Source organism: Mirounga angustirostris, unplaced genomic scaffold, assembly GCF_029215605.1.
Source record: "Mirounga angustirostris isolate CCGP_5_RB_7025 unplaced genomic scaffold, mMirAng1.0.hap1 SCAF_15, whole genome shotgun sequence".
NCBI classification, from domain to species: domain Eukaryota; kingdom Metazoa; phylum Chordata; class Mammalia; order Carnivora; family Phocidae; genus Mirounga; species Mirounga angustirostris.
In genome coordinates this window covers 28,349,232-28,369,767 of record NW_026991723.1, presented here as the reverse complement: position 1 = coordinate 28,369,767, position 20,536 = coordinate 28,349,232, and the positions used below count along the sequence as shown (strand labels likewise).

The 20,536-nt window shown below is 49.0% G+C and overlaps 1 protein-coding gene across 11 annotated transcripts in view; it reads right to left on the bottom strand.

The window, feature by feature from the left end:
- Positions 1-20,536, bottom strand: part of DAPK1 (death associated protein kinase 1) — a 180,180-nt gene that overhangs the window by 22,485 nt on the left and 137,159 nt on the right. For 10 of the 11 annotated variants that reach the window (XM_064579640.1, XM_064579635.1, XM_064579634.1 and 7 more), the window contains 3 exons: positions 19,141-19,338; positions 14,155-14,253; positions 7,587-7,664 (listed from right to left, as the gene is read on the bottom strand). In XM_064579640.1, the coding sequence (XP_064435710.1) occupies positions 7,587-7,664; positions 14,155-14,253; positions 19,141-19,338 (375 nt within the window). Of the gene's footprint in view, positions 1-7,586; positions 7,665-8,207; positions 9,030-14,154; positions 14,254-19,140; positions 19,339-20,536 lie in introns of all 11 variants that reach the window. The other variant, XR_010407790.1, reaches the window with a different exon arrangement.

The window sequence follows — 20,536 nt, the reverse complement described above, 5'->3', positions numbered from 1 at the left end:
TAGCTCTGAGGGCGGCAGAATACTGATTTCTTTGGAGGGAGCACACAAGTCCATCCGGGGTCTCTCTCTACCAGGAGCTCCCAGACCACCTGTGCCCCTGCGGGCCACAAAGCCCCACCTGCTCCGGCCCTCCCAGCAGTGACACCCGGGTAGTGAGGAGCTGGGACCGTGGTGTTTCCTAAATTCCGGCTCCTGCACTGAAACAGTCTCTTGTGTGTCCCCTGCTCCCCAGGCAGGCAGGTGTGGCTGGCCGCAGGGGTGAGGCCTGGGGTGGCCCTGGCTGTGGGCCTCTCACAGGCCGGGCTGCCAGGCTTGGGAAGAGGAAGGGAAAGCAGCAGGGAACCTGAGGAATCAGAATTGTAACCCAGTGCCGCCCTCCAGGGGGTCAGAAAGTGTATTTGTGTAAGTGGGAGGCAGGATATGTACTATTTCCCTGCTTATTCCCTTTAATCTTACACTTTAAATATTTACTCAGAGATGGGGACGTCTGTTTGCATTCCTGCCCATGGCTCATGAAGTAACTGAGCCTGGACACCCATCCAAGGGCCCTCAGATCTCGCCTGGCCACCACAATCACCTTCTACCTGATGTCTCTGGGCAGTCGGAGGGAAAGTCGCAAAACTGAGTCAGATCTTGCTCCCGCCTGCTGAACACAGCTGGACCAAACCCAGTCTCCTGACCTAGATTTGTAAAGCCACCTCCCTCTCTGATCAGGCGCGGTTCTCCCCCAGACCACCTTGCTCAAGCCCCAGTGCAGACCCCTCCCCCTTCCTTTTGGTCTGGCTCCTGGGACACACCCAGCTCTCTATTGCCCCAGGCCCTTTGCACTCACTATTCCCTCTGCTATCCCCAGCCTCTCCTCTGGCTGCCTCACCTCTCCAATATTTTCTTGTTGGTTTAAATGTCACCAGCAGAGAGGTGTCCCCTGAGCAGTGGATGGAAAAAAAAACCCACCTCCCTTCTCTTATTTCACCGTTTGGATCCCTGCACATCCAGCAGGGGCCGCAATCCTCTATGAAGAGCCAGGTGGTCTCTCCTGTGACTGCCACGTATCCAGAAACCAGCAATAGACAGTAGGGAATCAGGGGTATGGCTGTGTTCCAATAAAGTTTTATTTACAAAAACAGGTGGTGGGCCGACTACGGCTCCCAGGCCATTGTCTGCCAACCCCTGAACTTACCCCATCTGGCATTTTTCTTATTTGTTTATAGCCTGAGTCTTGCCTCTTGCTCACTGTGGTCTCTCCCGTGCCTAGAACAGTTCTTAGCATATCTAGACACTGTGAATCTCTTTTATTTATTTTTTTCTATTTTTTTTTATTCTTATGTTAATCCCCATAATTACATCATTAGTTTTAGATGAAGTGTTCCATGATTCATTGTTTGTGCATAACACCCAGTGCTCCATGCAGAATGTGCCCTCCTCAATACCCATCACCAGGCTAACCCATCCTCCCACCCCCCTCCCCTCTAGAACCCTCAGTTTGTTTTTCAGAGTCCATCGTCTCTCATGGTTCATCTACCCCTCCGATTTCCCCCGCTTCATTCTTCCCCTCCTGCTACCTTCTTCTTCTTCTTTTTTTTTTCTTAACATATATTGCATTATTTGTTTCAGAGGTACAGCTCTGAGATTCAACAGTCTTGCACAATTCACAGCGCTTACCAGAGCACATACCCTCCCCAGTGTCTATCACCCAGTCACCCCATCCCTCCCACCCCAACCCCCACTCCAGCAACCCTCAGTTTGATTCCTGCGATTAAGAATTCCTCATATCAGTGAGATCATATGATACATGTCTTTCTCTGTTTGACTTATTTCACTCAACATAATACCCTCCAGTTCCATCCACGTCATTGCAAATGGCAAGATCTCATTCCTTTTGATGGCTGCATAATATTCCATTGTATATATATACCACCTCTTCTTTATCCATTATCTGTCGATGGACATCTTGGCTCTTTCCACAGTTTGGCTATTGTGGACATTGCTGCTATAAACATCGGGGTGCACATACCCTTTTGGATCCCTACTTTTGAATCTTTGGGGTAAATACCCAGTAGTGCAATTGCTGGATCATATGGTAGCTCTATTTTCAACTTTTTGAGGAACCTCCATACAGTTTTCCAGAGTGGCTGCACCAGCTTGCATTCCCACCAACAGTGTATGAGGGTTCCCCTTCCTCCGCATCCCCGCCAACATCTGTCGTTTCCTGACTTGTTAATTTTAGCCATGTGAATCTCTTTTAAATGAACATTATTTGGTAACAGCTTTGCTCTTTAACGCCCTGGTGAATCCTGGCTTCTAGTTAACTTTCTTCCTGCACCTTTAGCCTTTAGCTTCACTTTCCCATCAGCAAAGATGACTAACCATCAACAGATTGACACGAAGACCATCAGCAATCTGGCAAAGCCAGGTAAGAACATGGGGAGGTGACATGGCTTTCCCCCGTGGCAGGTTGCAGTCAGAACCAGCAGGGGAGGGGCAGCAACTCTTAATTATGCAAATGTAGCTTACTTGTGCTGAATTTGAAATTCTGGGCAAACTCTACACTTCCTCCTATTTTCCAAAGTATTCTCAGTCACCTTTCTTCTCTGTCTCATCTTAAGTGTAAGAAAAGCAATTATTTTAATATCAGCTTATGGAAATCTAATTGGAAGGAAAATCAAGCCCCCAGTGTGAGGGCACGGAGCACGCAGCAGTTGGGAAAAGACCCCTGTGGTGGGCTCTGCAGGACAGGACCAGGGGCTCCCGCACACCACCGCCCGCAGTCATTTTGTGGGGAACTGGGTCAGAGCAGACCTTGCCCAGCTCAGGCCTGCCCCGTGTTCTTCCTGCCCCCACAAGTTCTAGCCTCGGCCACCCTCACCCCCACCCTGCCCAGAGGCCCTGGCTACAAGGTCTCCTCTCCCCAAGGTCAGCCCCCAGTGCTAAGGACCCAAGGAGCCTCTCCCTCTGCTCTGACCAGTGCTCTGCTGCCCCCTGCCGGTCAACGAGATGACTGTGGTTGTACTTCTACAACAGCAAGTCCCATGGCTTCTCTAGAGCACCTTCTTTAAAAATATGTTCCCAGGCTCCTCAAATGAATAGAGGTGAAAACAAGGGGGCGTTTCTGTTGCTAATCTAGCCCACTTGCAAACCTATGGAATGACAAAGCAATTTAAGGCCCTCCCCCTTGGTCTGCAGACACAGACTTCTCCCCAGGAATGTGTTCAGGAGCCACATAAAGGGGTCTAACAGAGGGTGACTCCCCCAGGAGTGTCAGGAAATATGTAAGAACAGTTTTTGATTTCACAATGAGTGGGGGAGGGGGTGCTATGACATGAGCTGCTTGGGGGGGTCCGCAAGGCCTGCAAGGACAGGAAGTCCCACCCACCCCAGAATGCCGGCCCCATCCTCGAGAGAAACAGGGGGACCAGATGCTCCTAAGTAGAAACTGCCCTCTTCCTTTCCCTTCTCCGTCCTCACTGGTTGTGATCACTCTCCTCCACCGCATGATGTGAACTGCAACAGCCCTCTGAGGGAACGACGGAGGCAAACAAACTCGCGGGTCTCAGCTGCTTGGGCAGGGGGGGGTGTCTCAGGAGCTTCTCCTGAACGGAGCAGGCCCTGGTGAGCCCAGGAAGGAGATCGGGGCTCAGCACACAGCCAGTGAGCCCAGCTCCGGGGAAGGACCCCCCTGCCCACGGCTGGGGAGGAATCAGCACGGACGCCCTGAGCGTGCTTTCTCCCTTCATCTGATCCCAGATTCCCTGCCCTGTGCCTGTGTTGCTTTTGTAATTGGAAATACAAACACAGAGCAGCTTGTGTGGTGCTGGTCTGACCCCCTGCGCGTCATGCTTTGACACTGGCTTTGCACCCAGCCTGGCCATTAACTTTTAAATAAAAGAATGGAGGGGCGCCTGGGTGGCTCAGTTGGTTAAGCGACTGCCTTCGGCTCAGGTCATGATCCTGGAGTCCCAGGATCGAGTCCCGCATCAGGCTCCCTGCTCGGCAGGGAGTCTGCTTCTCCCTCTGACCCACCCCCCTCTCATGTGCTCTCTCTCATTCTCTCTCTCTCTCAAATAAATAAATAAAATCTTTAAAAAAAAAAAAAAAATGGACCGGGGCGCCTGGGTGGCTCAGTCGTTAAGCGTCTGCCTTCAGCTCAGGTCATGATCCCAGGGTTCTGGGATCGAGCCCTGCATTGGGATCCCCTGCCTCTCTCTCTGCCTGCCGCTCTCCTTGCCTGCGTGCATGCACTCTCTCCCTCTCTCTCTCTCTGACAAATAAATAAATAAAATCTTAAAAAAAAAAAAAAGGTACAGCAGTAACAATATATAGTTCCTATTGCTCCGGTCCAGGATAAGCAGAGGATTGCATCAGTCTTAACCAGGTGAATTGACAATTACAATATACTGTCCTCTGAAAACTGCTTCCCACTTCATCACTAAGTAGGCTATGCTTTTTAAATTGTTGTTCCTGTTGGGCACCTGGGTGGCCCAGTCGTTAAGCGTCTGCCTTTGGCTCAGGTCATGATCCCGGGGTCCTGGGATCGAGCCCCGCATCGGGCTCCCTCCTCTGGGGGAAACCTGCTTCTCCCTCTCCCCCCTGCCCTCCCCCCCCGCTTGTGTTCCCTCTCTCGCTGTGTCTCTCTCTGTCAAATAAATAAATAAAATTTAAAAAAAAAAAAAAAAAAAGAATGGACCTTTCCTGAGGGGGAGACGGGCAGATAAACACAGCACAGCCTAAGGAAAAGCTGCGTCACTCTGCCCAAGGATGATGTTTCCCCGGTGACCCATCAGACGAGTGGGGCCCACGGTCTGCCATTGATTTCTGCTTAAAAATGAGTGGCTGCACGTTCCCAGGGTCAGGGCTCTGTGAGAAGTCTCTGAGATGGTGAGCAGCACTCCAAGCCAAGAAAGATCTGCCAGATGTTTCGTTCTGAGAAGCGCGCTGGTTGGGACTGCTGGAGGCCACACACACAGCAGGGGCGACCCTGGGGCCCAGATTCGGGTGGTGGCACCCTGAGTGGGACGTGGGTCACAATCGTCCTCTGTGGAATGTGAGAAACCCGATTATCCCTGACCCAGCATGTGTGTCCACTCGTAAGGTGTTCAGCCTAATGAAATCGCTCCTCCCCGCCCCAGTGGACTAATAACAGGAAAACTGCATCCTTATCGAGCCATCGGGAAGGCCAGATTTGATGTCAGGAAAACTGCATCCTTATCGAGCCATTGGGAAGGCCAGATTTGATGTCAGGTTCTTTTCACTGTAGATGGACACTATCACGAGTAATTGACTTAAAACTGCCCTTATATATGTGACATGTAGCCTATAAACATAAGGCTCTATGGGGGCACCTGGGTGGCTCAGTCGGTTAAATGTCCGACTCTTGACTTTGGCTCAGGTCATGATCCCAGGGTCTTGAGATAGAGCCCCCTCCCCCCCATCAGACTCCACACTCAGTAGCGAGTCTGCTTCTCTCCTCCCTCTGCCCTTCCCTCTGCTCACATGAGCATTCTCTCTTAAACAAACAAATAAATAAATAAACTAAATAAAATAAAATAAACATAAGGCTCTGCCCTCAAATGCAGGGCACCTTGCTATAAAATCCACCCAAAGTCAAAAGTTGCAAACACCTGAGCCAATGTGGCCCGTTGCAGGGTTGCACACTGCTCCATTCTTCCATGTGCCGGCAGATGCACTGCTTCAAGATAAGAGAATTTAAAGATCAGGAGACTTTATGTGAAAGTTCCTTGTTGACTTGGGGACAGTGACTCTCAGGCTCCACCCCCTCTCATTTTGCTTGTAAACAAAAACACTTCCCCCTTGTTTTTCTTGTCCAAATTCTCCTCCACAGTGAGACAGTGCGCGGCGGTGAAGAGTGGGAGAACACCAAGTCCACAGCGAATGCACACATTCCCTGCAAGAACGTGTAAGGCGAGGGACATTTTCCCCAGACTGTTCTCTTCCTGGAATTTCTGGAAGGAAGGGCACATTGAATCCCTGCCTTTGTGGCCAGTACGTAGACTCCGAATCACAAAGGTGTGAAGATGCATTATCTCCCAGCTCAACTCCAGGTACTGGGAAAGCACCTACTCCCACCCACGTCCCCTCCCCCACCACAGCCAGATCCTGGGGCCACTAGGAAAATTCAGACTCTGTAGCTGGGGAGGTTAAGAGGTGATCATCCCTCCCAGGACACTTTCCAGTTTATATGGTGGGACCTCTGTGGGATACTCGTCGAGCTGATTTTGGACAGTGCCTTTCCACTAAGCACTGTAATCGACTGGATTGTATTTTTATTTCTCGAAAGTTTGTTTTTGAGAAATTATTACATGATTATGGTTCTTGAACAACGCAGGCATTATGAGTGTTGAACCCCTACGCAGTTGAAAATCCAGATGTATCTCTGACTCCCCCAAAACCTGACTACTAACAATCTACTGTTGACCAGAAGAAGCCTTCCCGATAACATAAACAGGCAATTAACACGTATTTTGTATGTTGATATGGACTATAGACTGTATGTTTACAATCAGCCAAGTTAGAGAAAAGGAAACATTAGTAAGAAAATCAGAAGGAAGAGACAATAGATTTACAGCACTGTACTGTCCTTTACTGAAAAATATTTGCATAGAGGCAGACACGCAGAGTTCTAACCTCTGTTGTAGGAGGCTCATGTGCATTATACAGAACTTGGAAAAAATGCAGTCATGTTTCTTTTTTTTTTTTTTTGCAGTTATGTTTAATGCAGGAAATTACACTAGCAAAATCCCAAAACACCACTGTTAATATTTTCTTTTTATGCACTTTTTAAAAACACAGGCGGGATTATAATGTACATATATATAATTTATCTTCTGCTTTGAAGCCCTAGAGTATCCTAAGCATTAAACTCTTCTTGCTGAAACCTCTTCAAAAATATTTTAGTGGTCAAAAACAGTTCTATCCTATAGATGTACAGCAATTTGCTAGACATTATTGCTGGTCATCTGATGTTTCTGATTTTTATTACTGTATTATAAATAACACTGCAATGAACATCTGTGTGCATAAGACACTATTTCCTGCATTTCTGTCATTTCTTTAGGATAGAGTCCTAGACATGGAGTTCCTACCTTAAAGGGTGTGACTGTTTTGAAGACTCTTGATACACTTTCCTATGATGTGGGCTGGAAAGACACTCCTGCATTAACTTATATTTATCCTGTTTCCTTAAACCTTAGAGCAACAGTGTTTCCTAGACCAGAGCATATCATATGATGTCTTGGAGCGCAAAACATTAAGAAAGAAAGAAGCAGTCAGCTTTCTCATTTCCTGTCTACTTTATGGGAACAGTTATTACAGAAGGGGTGGGAGGAGGGAAACTAGGCACAGAAACTGTAAGGAGGCCAAATGATTTCCAAGTCCAAACACAGAAGAAGAAACTGATAGGTAACTGATGCATTTACGCTAACTGTATGCAAACTGGAGGGCAGGGAGAGATGCCCTTCCTACAGCCCGTGTGTCCAAAGCTTCATTTTGTTCATCTCATTGTTTACCAGGAAAAAGACAGACGTTTTCATAGAAAACAGAATTTCAGACTGATAAAAGGAATTTCTCACCTTTCGGAGTCTTGCAAGCAGACCTGCTACATGTTCGTGCTGTTCTGATTTAGCAAGCTCTTCTGCTGTCTTCCCATCCTGTTGGGAGAACAATGATTAGTGTCTTTCCTTCACAGGAGAGCTGTTTGTTCCATGCACGGGTTCTGCTGTCGGAGGCAGAGACAAGAGTTAACAGGCCTTAGAAACAAAAAAGGTGGACAAACAGAGGGTCCTGGATTCTTTCTCTTTCTGCACAGTTCTTATTTCATTTCCTTATTGGTTGTCCAGGGAAGGAAGGTGAGAATTAGAAAACAATTGTGCACTGGTGTGTTGAACTCCATCGGTGAGACGTCTCAGACCCACAGACTTTCATCACACCTGGCACCTCGTTGGTGGGTGGATTACCCCAAATGCTGAACCTCTCTCCAATAAAGCAGACAATGAGGACTTCCATAGATGCCAAATTCTAGTTAGTGCTAGCTAATGTCTTCAAATCCTTCCATGGACAAACCTGAGCACTCATATGGGATGCTAGTTACTGGTAATTACTGTGCATTTCAAAGAAAAGCCTTAGTCTTACTGACAATTTTGATCTGAAGATTTTCAGTGAACATAAGAGGAGGAAATCAGAGTTCACAGCACCTTTTAACTGGAGAATTTTCATAAGGCTGCAGTTTCACAGCGAGCAAATTCATTTCCACTTCTGTGCCAGCAATAAGCAGGACCCTGGCTAACACGTATTGAGCGCCTCCTAATCTCATGCGCCTGGTCCAGTTGTCCGTGCTTTGTGCACATGAGCCCTCGGAGTCCCTCGGGGGAGGTGAGGACTATGGCTGTTCATGTGCCACCGAGGAGGAAACAGAGGCTAAGGGACTGTTCTGCTACAGTTTTAAAGTCATTACAAATTCAAAGTAGAAAAGGCGAGAAGCAATTTCCGTGCAAATAAAAGCAATCTCTTTTCAACAAGATTAAGAAGCATTTTGGATCCATCGCTCACTCAGGGTTTATCAGTACCAGTTAAAGCTCCATTCCCGTGGAAGCTCAGAGATGCCCGAGTCTGATTAACAGCACAGCTTCCAACCTCTCCACCCAAGTCATCATCCGAGCCATGCGTGGGGTTTCCTGAGACCAGTGTTTCTCAACATCGGCACTGCTGACATTTTGGACCAGATAATTCCCTACTGTGCGGGGCTGTCCCGTGCACTGCAGGGTGATGAGCGCATCTCTCTCTGGTCTCTGCAAGGATCGCCTTCCCCAACTCGTGAAAACTCAGGGTCTTCAGACATGGCCAAGTGTTCCCTGGGTGTCGCGAAATCACCCCAGTGGAGAACCGCTGCCTTAGGCTGAAGCTGAAAGCTCACATGAGTGCTCCAAGGAGGAGGTTTCACAGTCACGCTGCCCATCTCGATCTCCCTTGGGGTCCCCAGATGTCTCCACGGGGCAGGGGAGGGCTTCTAGTTTGCTCTGGAGAGAATCAGGGATCCTGTCAGACACCACACCCCAACCAGGGATTCGTGCCAAACTGCCTGGATCCTTACTGACGTGGTAAGAAAAGGCCTCAGGTTAGCAGTTCCCAAACCTCCCCGCACCCCGCACACTGGAACCCCGGGGTCTCTAAGATCTCCCGCGGGCTGCACGCGCCCACTCCCTTCCGGATGCTCTGCTTCCCTGAGTCTGGGCGCGGCCCGGACACTGCGGTTGTAAGCGCTCCTGGTGATTCCGGCGTGCAGCCAAGTTTGGGGACCACTGTCCTGGTTGGAAGAAATCTGAGCCTTGACTAAAGTGTCTGTCTTTTGGGGTCTTCTGGCCACAGCATTTCTCTCAGAGACCCAGGATTGGCACGTTACACAGAGGACCCTCAGTGACAAAGGTTACTGTCCATCATAGAGCCTTTCAAATGACAGGAAAACCACCATCAACCAAATGCCCTACAGTTATGCAGCGCTTTACAGTTTGCAAAACACTTGGCCCTAAGAGACACTGTTCAGGCTCCCAAAAGAAAGGCCTGTCAGTGTCATGGAAAGTTTGACCTTTGGAATAAGAGGACGAGGTTTACATCCTGAATCTGCCCCTCACGAGCTGAGTGGTCAGTCACTGGGCCTCCTGGAACCTGGGCTTCATCTGTAAGGTGGAAACCGGGACCCTCACCACACAGGGACTTGAAGCAGATTAGGGAAAACCAAATGAAAAGAACCAACAGTGTACTGGTCATGGAAAAAGGAAGCAGCATTAATTACTAATAAAAGAGCTAAGAATTTCCCCAAACTCCCTGTGTTTCTAGGAGGGAACAGGGTGGGAGCTAGATGTTTTGCATTCTGGCCTTGCCCTATCCTGTGCCCCTGAGCCAGGTGCTAATTCCCACAAGCAATTCTAACACGCAGTGTCCTCCTGGTTACAAAGAGTAGTCTGGGAGGGCCTCATTGAGAAGGTGATGTATGAGTCAAAACCTGAAGGAGAAGAGAAAGCAAGCCATTTGGATGCCTGTGAAGAAAGGCAAGTGCAAAGGCCCTGAGGCAGCAGGATGCCTGTCATGTTTGAACAATTTCAAAGAAGCTCATATAGCTCATGTGGTGTGTGTGGGGGGGGGTCAAAGGGAGGAGATGGAGTAAGAGATGGGGGTCAGGGAGGCAATGTGAGGGGCCAATCTTTAAGGGAGCCCCCCTCCTAAAGACTTCTAACTTGATGGAGGGTCTGAGTGGAGGAGGGACATGATCTGACTTATATTTCAATGGAGTCACACAAGCTGCTGCCTGAGGAACAGACTGGGCAGGTGAGGTTAGAAGCCAGGAAACCAGTTACAAATTGCACATGATCATGGCCAAGGGCTCATAGCCTCATGGGGGATCAGCAGTCAATTCCAACAGAGCAAGAAAGGGGAGCAAATCATAACTGCTACTGGGGGCTGAGAAAGACGAGGCTGTCTGGGGCTCCAGCCGAATATTGAAAGATGAGAAGGAGCTAGTGTTCCAGAATCTTCCTGCCACTAATGTCATCTGTGACTATGTGCCTGGGTGTCTGCTATTAGGCATTAAAAGTCTCTCACATGGAAGGAAGGGGCACATCACGTCTTATGGCAGGGGTGTGTGTGTGCAGGGGAGGGAGGGAGTAGAAACAGAGGAGATTCCAGACGGAAAGAAGAGCATATGCCAATTCGGTGAGCTGGGAGCAAGCGAAGGGCTTCCCAGGACCTTCAAAGAGCTCTCTTCTGCCAGGTATAGCTGAGGGGGACCGGGTGAAGGGTGAGGCTGGGCATAGAGGGTGCCCGGCAGCGGAGGTTGGAGTTCATCGGCTTTTCCAGAACCACAGATGTGGTGATGGAATGAACGGTCAGGAGGGCCACGGCTACAATCAAGGGACCAGATCCGAGGCTGAGCTGGTCCTGGGAGAAACACACACTGAGGTCCTTAACCAGAGGCCAGAGGCCAGAGTGCTATGAGACCAAGAATCTGGGACGAGGCCCCCCAGGAGGATGCAGGGGAGAGGCAAGCAGAGCTTCTCCGTCCCTGGACCCGGCGACTCTGCAGAGGTCCGACACTGACAGAGAAGGTTGGGGAGGAGGGTGACGATAAACGTGGAGGTCTGGCCCTCCGAAGCTGGTGCCCACCAGAGGGCATGCGAGGGGGCGCTCCGGGGCAAGTGGGGCTGGAGCCGAGGACGTGGGCCTGAGGCCAGGGGCAGCCGCAGGCCACGGTGGTCAGAGGGCAGGGGCGGAGGATGGGAGGACACTGGGATGGACATGGGGCTGGAGGAGGTGAGCAGAGGCAGGAGGAGAGGCAGGACCAAGTGGGGTTTTCTTACCCAAGGCGGGAGGGAGGGGCAGGAAGTGCAAGTCCTGGAGAGACAGCTAATGCACCAGGATTCAGAAAAGCTGCTGCCTCTTAGGTGCGGGGGACAATGAAGACAGGCTGGGGCATGGTTACCCCAAAAGTCAAGAGTGGGGTTACACTGTGCGGAAGGAGACGCAGCAACTGAGTCAGGCCCTGGGGGCTTTTGGGGTGACCTTGAAAATTCTATTTCTTGACCTTTGAGTGGGTTATAAAGGTGCCGATCTTATAATAATTCAGTGAGCTTTACTTTTGTTCATGTACTTTGTAAAAAAAAAAAAATCTGTGTTTTATCTTATTATAAAAAAGTTTTGAAGGCAAGAGCTACCAAGAGGTGACTGGAGACTTGGCAGAGAGCACAGCGTCCAGAAGGGACTGTGCGGAGGGAGAGGGGGCGGCAGTTCAGGAAAAAGAGAGCAGGACTTTCAGAGGCTTTTCCAAGTAATTGGGGCTGAGACCAGAATGGGACGGCAAGCGACCGCTAGGGGGCGCCGCAGGGTCGCGAGCTGGGGTTAAGGACGCGGGACCTGGTCCTCTCAGCGGCAGGGAGAACAGCACAGGAAAGGGGCGGGCACTGTTTCTGCCAGTAAGGAGGCGGCCCCTCCCCACCCGTGGCTACGCGGTGCTTGAAAGGTGGCCCAGGTTAAGATGCCTGTGGGTGTAAAACACACACCGCATTTCCAAGACAGTACAAACCGAAGAATGGGAAATATCTCAATAGTTTCAAAATACTGATTGCAGGTCGAAATGATAACATTTTGCATGTTTTGTGCTAAACAAAATATATTCCTGAAATTAACTTCTTCATTTCTTTTCCTTTTTGGATGTGGCTTCTAGAACATTTAGAATGGCACCTGCTGCACGTGTGATGGCTCTGTTGGAGAGGTCAGCTCGCGACACCGGGTCTGGTGATCATACCGCCCCCTGCTGGACACCTGGGAGGCTGCCCCTTGCTCTATCTAAGAGCGAGATCTCTGTCTCCACCGCACCTGCCCTGGAGGCTGGGCCAGTCGGGTCATAAGAGCCCGTTAGACTGGAAGTTTCCTGAGGGAGGGGGGCTCATCTGCCCAGGCCCCTCTGTGTTCCGGGGTCTTAGCCGAGCCTGGTGCACAGTATGTGCCCAGTATTTGGGGACTGAAGAAACGAGGGGTGCCAGGGAGGCACAGTCGTAAGCAGAGGATGAACGAGGAGATACACCTGAGGGCGGGCTGGAGGGGGAGGCCCCTGGTGGGAAGTAAGGAAACAGCTGCTGTGGGCAAGGGCAAAGGGAGAGGACCCAGGGTTCAACAGAGGTCGTGGGGTAGCACCAACCACCCAGCAGAGGCCAAGGGCCACACATTTTACTGTCCTCAACCTGACTGTGGGGTTTGGCAGAATCAGCATCTGGTATCCTCAGAGCCATCCTTGACAGTTTATTTTTTATGAGGCAACATTTGTGATGGAAAAAAAAAAAAAAAAATATATATATATATATATATATACTTTTCCTCATAAAAATGCATATAAATCCTGCACTGTGGAGTAACTGAATTTAATGCCAAGACATGGCTGGGCAGGGTTTGATAATGGCACATCAGGCCTAGAAGCCCATGCATGGCCACGTGGGGTTCTGTGAGGGGTGGGGAGGTGCCCTAAGAAAGGGACAATCCCATCTACAGCACTGGAATTCCCTGGGCTTGCAGAAAAGCCCAGCTCAGGGCTCAACACTACAGAGAATGGGCCCAGTACTTGTGGGGACAGAAGGCATCAAAGGAACATCAGTGCATTCAGGGAGGCAATGTCCTCCACCAGGGGTCACCAAACATTTCCTGTAAAGGGCCAGAGAGTAGATACTCTGGGCTCTGTAGGCCATAGGATCTCTGTTGCAACTGCTCAGCTCCACCTTACAGCATGCCAGTGGCCATAAATACGTAAATAATGAGCATGGCGGGGTCTCAATAAAACGTTGTTTACAGAAACAGGCAGCAGGCTGGATTTGGCCTGGGGCCCCTAGTTTGCCAACCCCTGCATGCCTCTCCAGGAAATGAGGCCTCCCTTCCAGCCTCAGGGCCCTGATTTTCCCAAAATATTTTAAATTTTTGCCATATTTCAAAACTCCAATGGCTCTCCTTAGACAAACACTTCATGTTGGCAAAGCACTAGTGAGTTTCAGGAGTCTCCCACATAACAGAGTGGGAGACTCAACCCACCATTAGGCCAGAAGCAAGTCAAATGATAGTATTTCCCTGTAAGCAGTAAAATTACAACCTTATCTCATTAGCCCCCGGATTTGTCCTCTTTGGTATTTCCCGAGATGTAAATGGAGCAGGGCGGTACCTGGTGTGGAATGGGGAGTGGGGGGGCCAGGGGAACTGAAGCATCTCCTGTAAAATCATTATGCGGGCCTAAGAGCCAAGCCAGACTTCTTAAACAGAAGACAACAGCTCTCCTAAGCGGTTCCCCACCCCACCCTCACCCCAGGAACCTCCAGAGCCCTGTAGGAGAGGGGGGGCATTGAGGAAAGGAAAACACTCATGTCTAACCACACACCCAAGGTGCTGTTGTGGAACGTGGGCCACGGCAGGCCTTCGTGGCAGCGCGGGCCACGAAATGCACAGGGGAGGCGGCAGAGCGAGCCCTCGCCCTGGCTCTGCGTGGGCAACTGTTCCCCCTAAGTGCAGTGCAGGAGCAAAGCTTCACAGCGGATACCTTTCCCCTCATGCTCTCAAGGCCTGAGACGTTTTCTCTCGCTTTCTCTGGCTTTCTCCTGCCGGAAGGTAACTCACCGAGGTCAGGGCCTCCACGTTGGCGCCCGCCAGACAGAGGTAGCGGACCACGTCCAGAATCCCGTTGTTGGCCGCAAGGTGCAGAGGAGTTCGGCCGTACTGGAAGACACAAAAAAGCCCAAAGAGAGTCCTTCTCACAATCGACGCTGAGGCCGGCCCTGATTGAGAGTCTACCTCATGCGCCAGCGCTGTCTGAGGGATCTGGGATCCCCCTGAAGGCGCAGGAAGTGTGGGCTCCCTTCTCCAGAAACTCGCCCGCTCCTGAGGGACGCAGGCCCGGCAGAACGGGTGCAAGCATTTTCCAGTGAAGAGAGTAACTTGGAAATAAAACTCTAAGGGATTTAAGAGTAGGAGGCTTATCATAACTAAATCAAGTCTCCCGCTGTGCGGGCAAAAAGGAGGCATGAGTCAGTGCTCTTATAAAGGGTCCCAAAGTTCCAGAAAGATCTGCATCACAGTTCAAATACAGACACTGCAAGGGACAAAGGGATGGAATGACAGCTACTGAAGTCACTCTAAGGAGGTGACACTGCAAGGCCATGCCCACCAGGCTCCCTGTTGTTTATGTCTGCGGTTCCCAAACTGTGTGCCCAGGCACCTCAGGGCATTGCAGTGAATTCATGGGCTACAGAGGAATATTTTACATTTTTGATGGAACCAGCAGGTTCAGACACTAAGTGAACTACTAGCTCCAGGCAGTTCAGGCTCTCAGCATGAGATTGCACTGCCTTCCCTTTGACGTCAGCACAAAGGGTGTTTGGAGGTTCCTGTGACAAGAGACCAGTATCTTGAGGACATCAGGGTAGAACGGGAAGGGAAGTAAGGGAGGCAGTGTCCAACCTGGGTTCAAGGTCTCAGGGGCTGTGAGGTGCCCAAAAAGCACACACACCCCATCGGCAGGCCATTGCGGTTATGGAAGACGGAAATAAAAATATTCATTTTCTTTCCATTTGTGTGGATCATTTTTTCCCACAGGTACTGAGTCATTAGGACATAAATTCTTACTAGGTCATTTGGACCAAACCACTTAATAAACAGAGAGGTTAGGTATTTCTTTTGCCCTGGGGGAACCACAAAGAAAGTTCTGAGACCCTAGGACAAGAGAGGCTGAGGAAGTTCAGGTACCAGTCTTAGGCTGTTTATTTGCAATTGTAAGCTTTTGTTCTGAAGTTAACACATGCTGATTTAGAATATACAAAGGACAGGGCGAGATGGGGTGGAAAACAGAAGTGCTCCTTTCCTTCTGTCCCCTCCCCCAAGTTCCCTCCTCAGAGCAGGTCCTGCTGATCCCTTTGGTGCTTTTCCTTCCAAGCTTTTAGCTCTGAATCCATAAAAGGAAACAAACAATTTGAAAAGTCAGGTCATGATCATACTCCACTTTATACGTTCACCTAACAGTACACGGCGGACACTTTGCCATGCCTGTCACTAAATCTATTACATTCTTTCCGATACCTGAATAATACGTGGCGTGTGGATATGTCATAATTCACTCAGCCAGCCCTCTGAGGACAGACACTTAAGGTGGTTCCATTCCTTGCCCTTATAAATAATGCTGCAATGGGCATACACGTCTGTGTTTTGTTTACTGTCATCTAGAAAGCTTTAGAAAGCAGATATGAAAATTTCAAATACCCTAGAAATGAAGTGAGAAGGAAAAGAGACTGTAAAGATGCGATGAAGTGTTTGGATTTATGTGGAAGGAACGGAAGCTTGGCAGTGGTAGGTATCGCTTTATGGAAGGGAAGAAGGACAACAAAGAAAAAGGACTAGGAAGTTGATGCTTTTGAAGGCTCCAACCTTTGATAGAACCAAACCCAAACTCCTGAGCGTTGGAGTCAAGGTCTTGTGCCATCTGGACCCAAGATTCCCTTCCACCTGCATTTTCTCTCTGTGCCCCATTGCCTGCCTCCCTAAATACTTATAGCCCATGTCAGCTGCAGGTGCATCCAGACAGTCATCCCCAAACATAGACGAACACTTCCCTCAGTCGGAAACACATGCTCCCCTCTTCTTCATCCAGCAAAGCCCTAAATGTCTCTGAAAAGCTCTCCCGGTTTCTCTAATGTGCCAAGGTCCGCGTTGCCATACACCTGTCTGCTTTCACAGCAGAGACTGCAACAGGAGACGCGGCTGGAGCGAAAAGCAGCCTGAGGGCAAGAGCCATTCCCTCCGCCATCCACAAGCCCCTCAGACCTCACCGAGCACCGTGCCGCTGGAGAAAGGCGTTAATACACACTTGACTGGCACAGCATTCTCACGCACTTGGATATGTGCATGCATGCATGTGTGTGTGCGCACATCCACGTGTGCATATGTGTATGCATGTGTGCCCACGTGTGTATGCAAGTATGTGCACGCGTGTCTGCTTGTGCATGTGTGCATGTATATGCATCTGTTCGCATGTGCGCCCATCTGTGTATGCGAGCATGTGCATGTGTGCGTGTACATGCATCTGTTTGCATGTACGCATGTGCATACACATGTATATGTATCTGTTTGCATGTGTGCCCATCTGTGTATGCATGTGCATGTGTGTGCATGTATATGCATCTGTCTGTTTGCATGTGTGCATATCTGTTTATGTGCATCTTTCTGCGTGTTTGTGTGGGTGCATGTGTCTGTGCTGGTCTGTGTGCATGTGTGCACATGTGTGTGCATTTGTATGTGCATGTGTGTGCATGTGTATGTGTGTATGAGCACAACATGCGTTCTGTCTTCGCTGATAAGAAAAGCCATCCCAGAGGAAGAAGGGTAAAGGTCCATAGGCTCTGTGCCACCCAGCTCTCTCCTCCCTGTGCTCCCCAACACAGCCCATTTACACAGCCACTCTCCTGATTTTCCCACGGGACGAATGAACACTGAGAAATATCTATTTCACTTTGATGAGTGTCAAAGATAGGGACAAATTCCTGTCACATACTGAGGACAAGGGTAGGATCTGAATGGCCACTTTTATCTCTGGGGGAATTGAATCCAGGTAAGGAAAAGGCCAGACACACCACGAGAAAGGAGTGACTGTCTGCCTGTGGGACATGGGCTGTCATGTGCCATGTCCATTTGGACAGTTGCTTACGAGGGTGAGGCCAAGTAAAGCCAGATGTGCTTTCCAAGCAAATAATGCCTTCCTCTTACTAATACACATCATTCAAGCTCCTCTAGAGCTCCATCATTTTCCTAAAACAAAAAACTAAAAAAAAAGGGAGAAAAAAACCAAAGATGTTCCCAGTCCTCTGAAGAAGGCGTCACGGTGCACTGAGCCCCTGAGACACCGACGGCAGCCCGGGGAACTTGTCTGCGGGTCCAAGTGCGCAGAGCTGCTTATCAGCAGCTGCTGCTCTGGACAGGTTCCAGATAACCGCCTGAACTAGGCTATGGATTCCAGGAGGATGACACTTTGGAGCTTCAGCTGAGCTCAAGTCCATGACCAGATCACCTACTGAATGTCCTCTCTGAGCGGCCGTGTTGCTGTATACAGTAAAAACAAATCTAAGGGGGCAAGTCCGAACTCCCATCCGCAGCATCAAAAATGGAAAGGCTTTCCCATTCAATAAGCCAGTTGTTTTTAAATACGAAAGTCTAGGATTATCTTGCTAGGTATTTTATTTTGTTTTTTTAAAGATTTATTTATTTGAGAGAGAGTGTGTGCGAGAGCAGGGAAGAGGGGGAGGGAGAGAGAGAATCCTCAAGCAGACTCTGCACTGAGCACCGAGCCCGCTGCAGGGCTTAATCCCATGACCCAGAGATCATGACCTGAGCTGAAATCCAGAGTCGGCTGCTTAACTGACTGAGCCACCCAGGCGCCCCTCTTGCTGGGTATTTTAGAGAGCATATTTAGCAAGTGCACTGTTTGCACTTAGGCATGGGGTGAACACCCATTCCTTTCTTTAACTTAGTGCAAAGTACCCTGAGTCCTTCCACCTTCCCAGGGGACAGCTCATCTCCAATGCTGTGCACAAAGTAGCTAGCTGTGCATGCTATGGTCAACTCCAAAGCTATTCAAGAAAGCAACTGGCACAGCAGCTAATGGCTGAGACCTATGATGTTGCGTTTTCAAGTTTCCAGAATGCGAAGATTGCCAATTTCAGTTTTCCTTAGAATTAATCACATAATAGGTGAGAGGAGTAATTTTTTGTAGGAGTGTAATTTTCCTGCTGTTTCAGGTATTAATTCTCTTACCTCAAATAAATCATAATAAAATTCTGCTAGCTTTAAGACTGCCATTTATAAACAAACACTTCCCACATTCAAAAATTTAATGCTACTTGGACTTTCTTTTTAACACAATCACAAAAGAATAGTGTTTGCCTTTCATACAGTTACATGGCTGAAACCACAGGAATATCCCAACTCTTCTGTCTTATTTGGTAATGAAAATCTAGATGGTGCTCAGGAAAAAGGGAAGGTGTTCGCTAACTTTTAGAAGTCAACACCTGGGGTTTTTGGAGCATGTAATTATTTATTTCCATTTCTTTATTTGCCAAATGATAATATTCCCTTGGTCTTACCAAATTTATTTAGCACAAAAAAGGGTTGTGAATGCTTGACGATAAAACTCTCAGTGGGTGAAGCTAAGAACAGAAATCTGGTTCTCAGATTCTCAATGAGGTGTTTTCCTGAAGACTTAGTGCTCCAGAAAGATGCTCTCATTTGACTGATGTTCTGGGATTCCTCTACAAGAGGTCACACACACACACACACACACACGCTCCCTTTTTCTCTCTCCCTCTCTCGACGTTCGTAAGCGACAACCTGGCTAGGTAGGAAGTACTTATTAATGTAATAATTTTCTGTTACTTCAGGACGTTATTCAAAAGCCAAATGTAAAATATGGCGTTAAGTAGAGAGCCCTATAAGATGGAACAGGTCCCCCTGAGTAACACAGACTTTGAACAATGACGAGACGCAAAGAGCAGGCTGCCCAAACCCAGAGGCAGGTGGATGGACGCACACGCTGGTCCCTGCAGAGATCCCCGCCTGCATTACCTTGTTGGAGACATCCAAGTTGCAGCTGGCTTCACAGAGGGCCACCACAATAGGCACGTTGCCATCTTTGCAGGCCACGTGGAGGGGGGTGTTGCCGTGCCTGTCTTGGAAGTCAACAGAACATCCCTGGCTGATGAGAGTCTGGATGACCTCCATCTGACACCGTCTCACGGCAAGATGAAGAGCGATGTGTCCATCCTGCAAGAAGCACCAGGGGCCATCAGCACTTTCCCTTGGGCATGCGGGCCTGGCCTCTCGCCTTTCCAGCTGCCACTGGGCCAAGATGAATTGGTAACAGCATTGCTAGTACAAAGCCCGAAGGAGGCTTACAACACAGACTTTCCTCCTGGTGGGTGGCCAAGAGGCTTCGTGCACCCCGCTCTGAATAACCACAGACTCAGCTGACCCTCAGCCTGACTAATCCGAGCGCGGCCAGTACAATCAGATAGAAACAGCCAACACTTCTTCTTGTCCCTGACTTTATAGAACTTAAGTAAGTGTTGGTACTTCAACGGCCTGTTTTATCAAGCACTTGAAAACCACTTTTAAAAACATTTGCTCAGCATCTTTACTAACTTCCTAGGCAGAAAGACTATTCTTTTATCTTACCCTGGGAGAAACTGAGGAAAAAAACATGGAAAGTGATGTGCTCAAAGGCTGTCGTATATATCAGGGGCAAATATAACATGCTGAACCCAGGCATCCCAAAAAGACCAGCCTGAGAGTTCCTTCCACTTGTTATGGATTCCCTGGCGAACAGACATGTTGAGTTCCCTGTGCCGGGGAGAGATTTTGGGGACATGTCTGTGTGGGGACTCCGGGCTGTGACAACCAAAAAAGGTCTTCAGCCATTACGAAATGTCTCCTGGGGACAAGCTTGCTCCCAATTGAGAACCACCTCTCCGTACTAAGAAAATATTCCACAAATGGCAGGTGCTAACTTAACTACAGCGTCCCCAATCGGACTATACAGAGTAACATCACAGCCTCACGTAAGTCACGTAAGTACAAACTCACAGTAAGAATAGATTATGCTGAATTTGTATCATTAATAAAAGAACACCTGGCCTAGAACGGCAATTATCAGACAATTTAAAGGTGGGTTTTGTCTTTTTACAAAAGAGCTGGTGATGAAAGTAAATAAACCACCTGTTTCTTTGTTTATCTACGAATAGTGAGTTGCCAATTCTCGTCCTAACTGAAGATTGTCTTAGGCTCACTGTACCTGCTCCAAAGCGAAAAAGGCTAAACATAAAATAGACACCGGAGTCATGTGACCATAAAGTGTTCTATGCCACCAATGAATATTAATTATTAAACAGAATCTAGAAAAGGCCATAGAGCTTCTGAAACAGGGAAGACAAAGATCACTGTAGTTTACTACATTCGAGTTTGT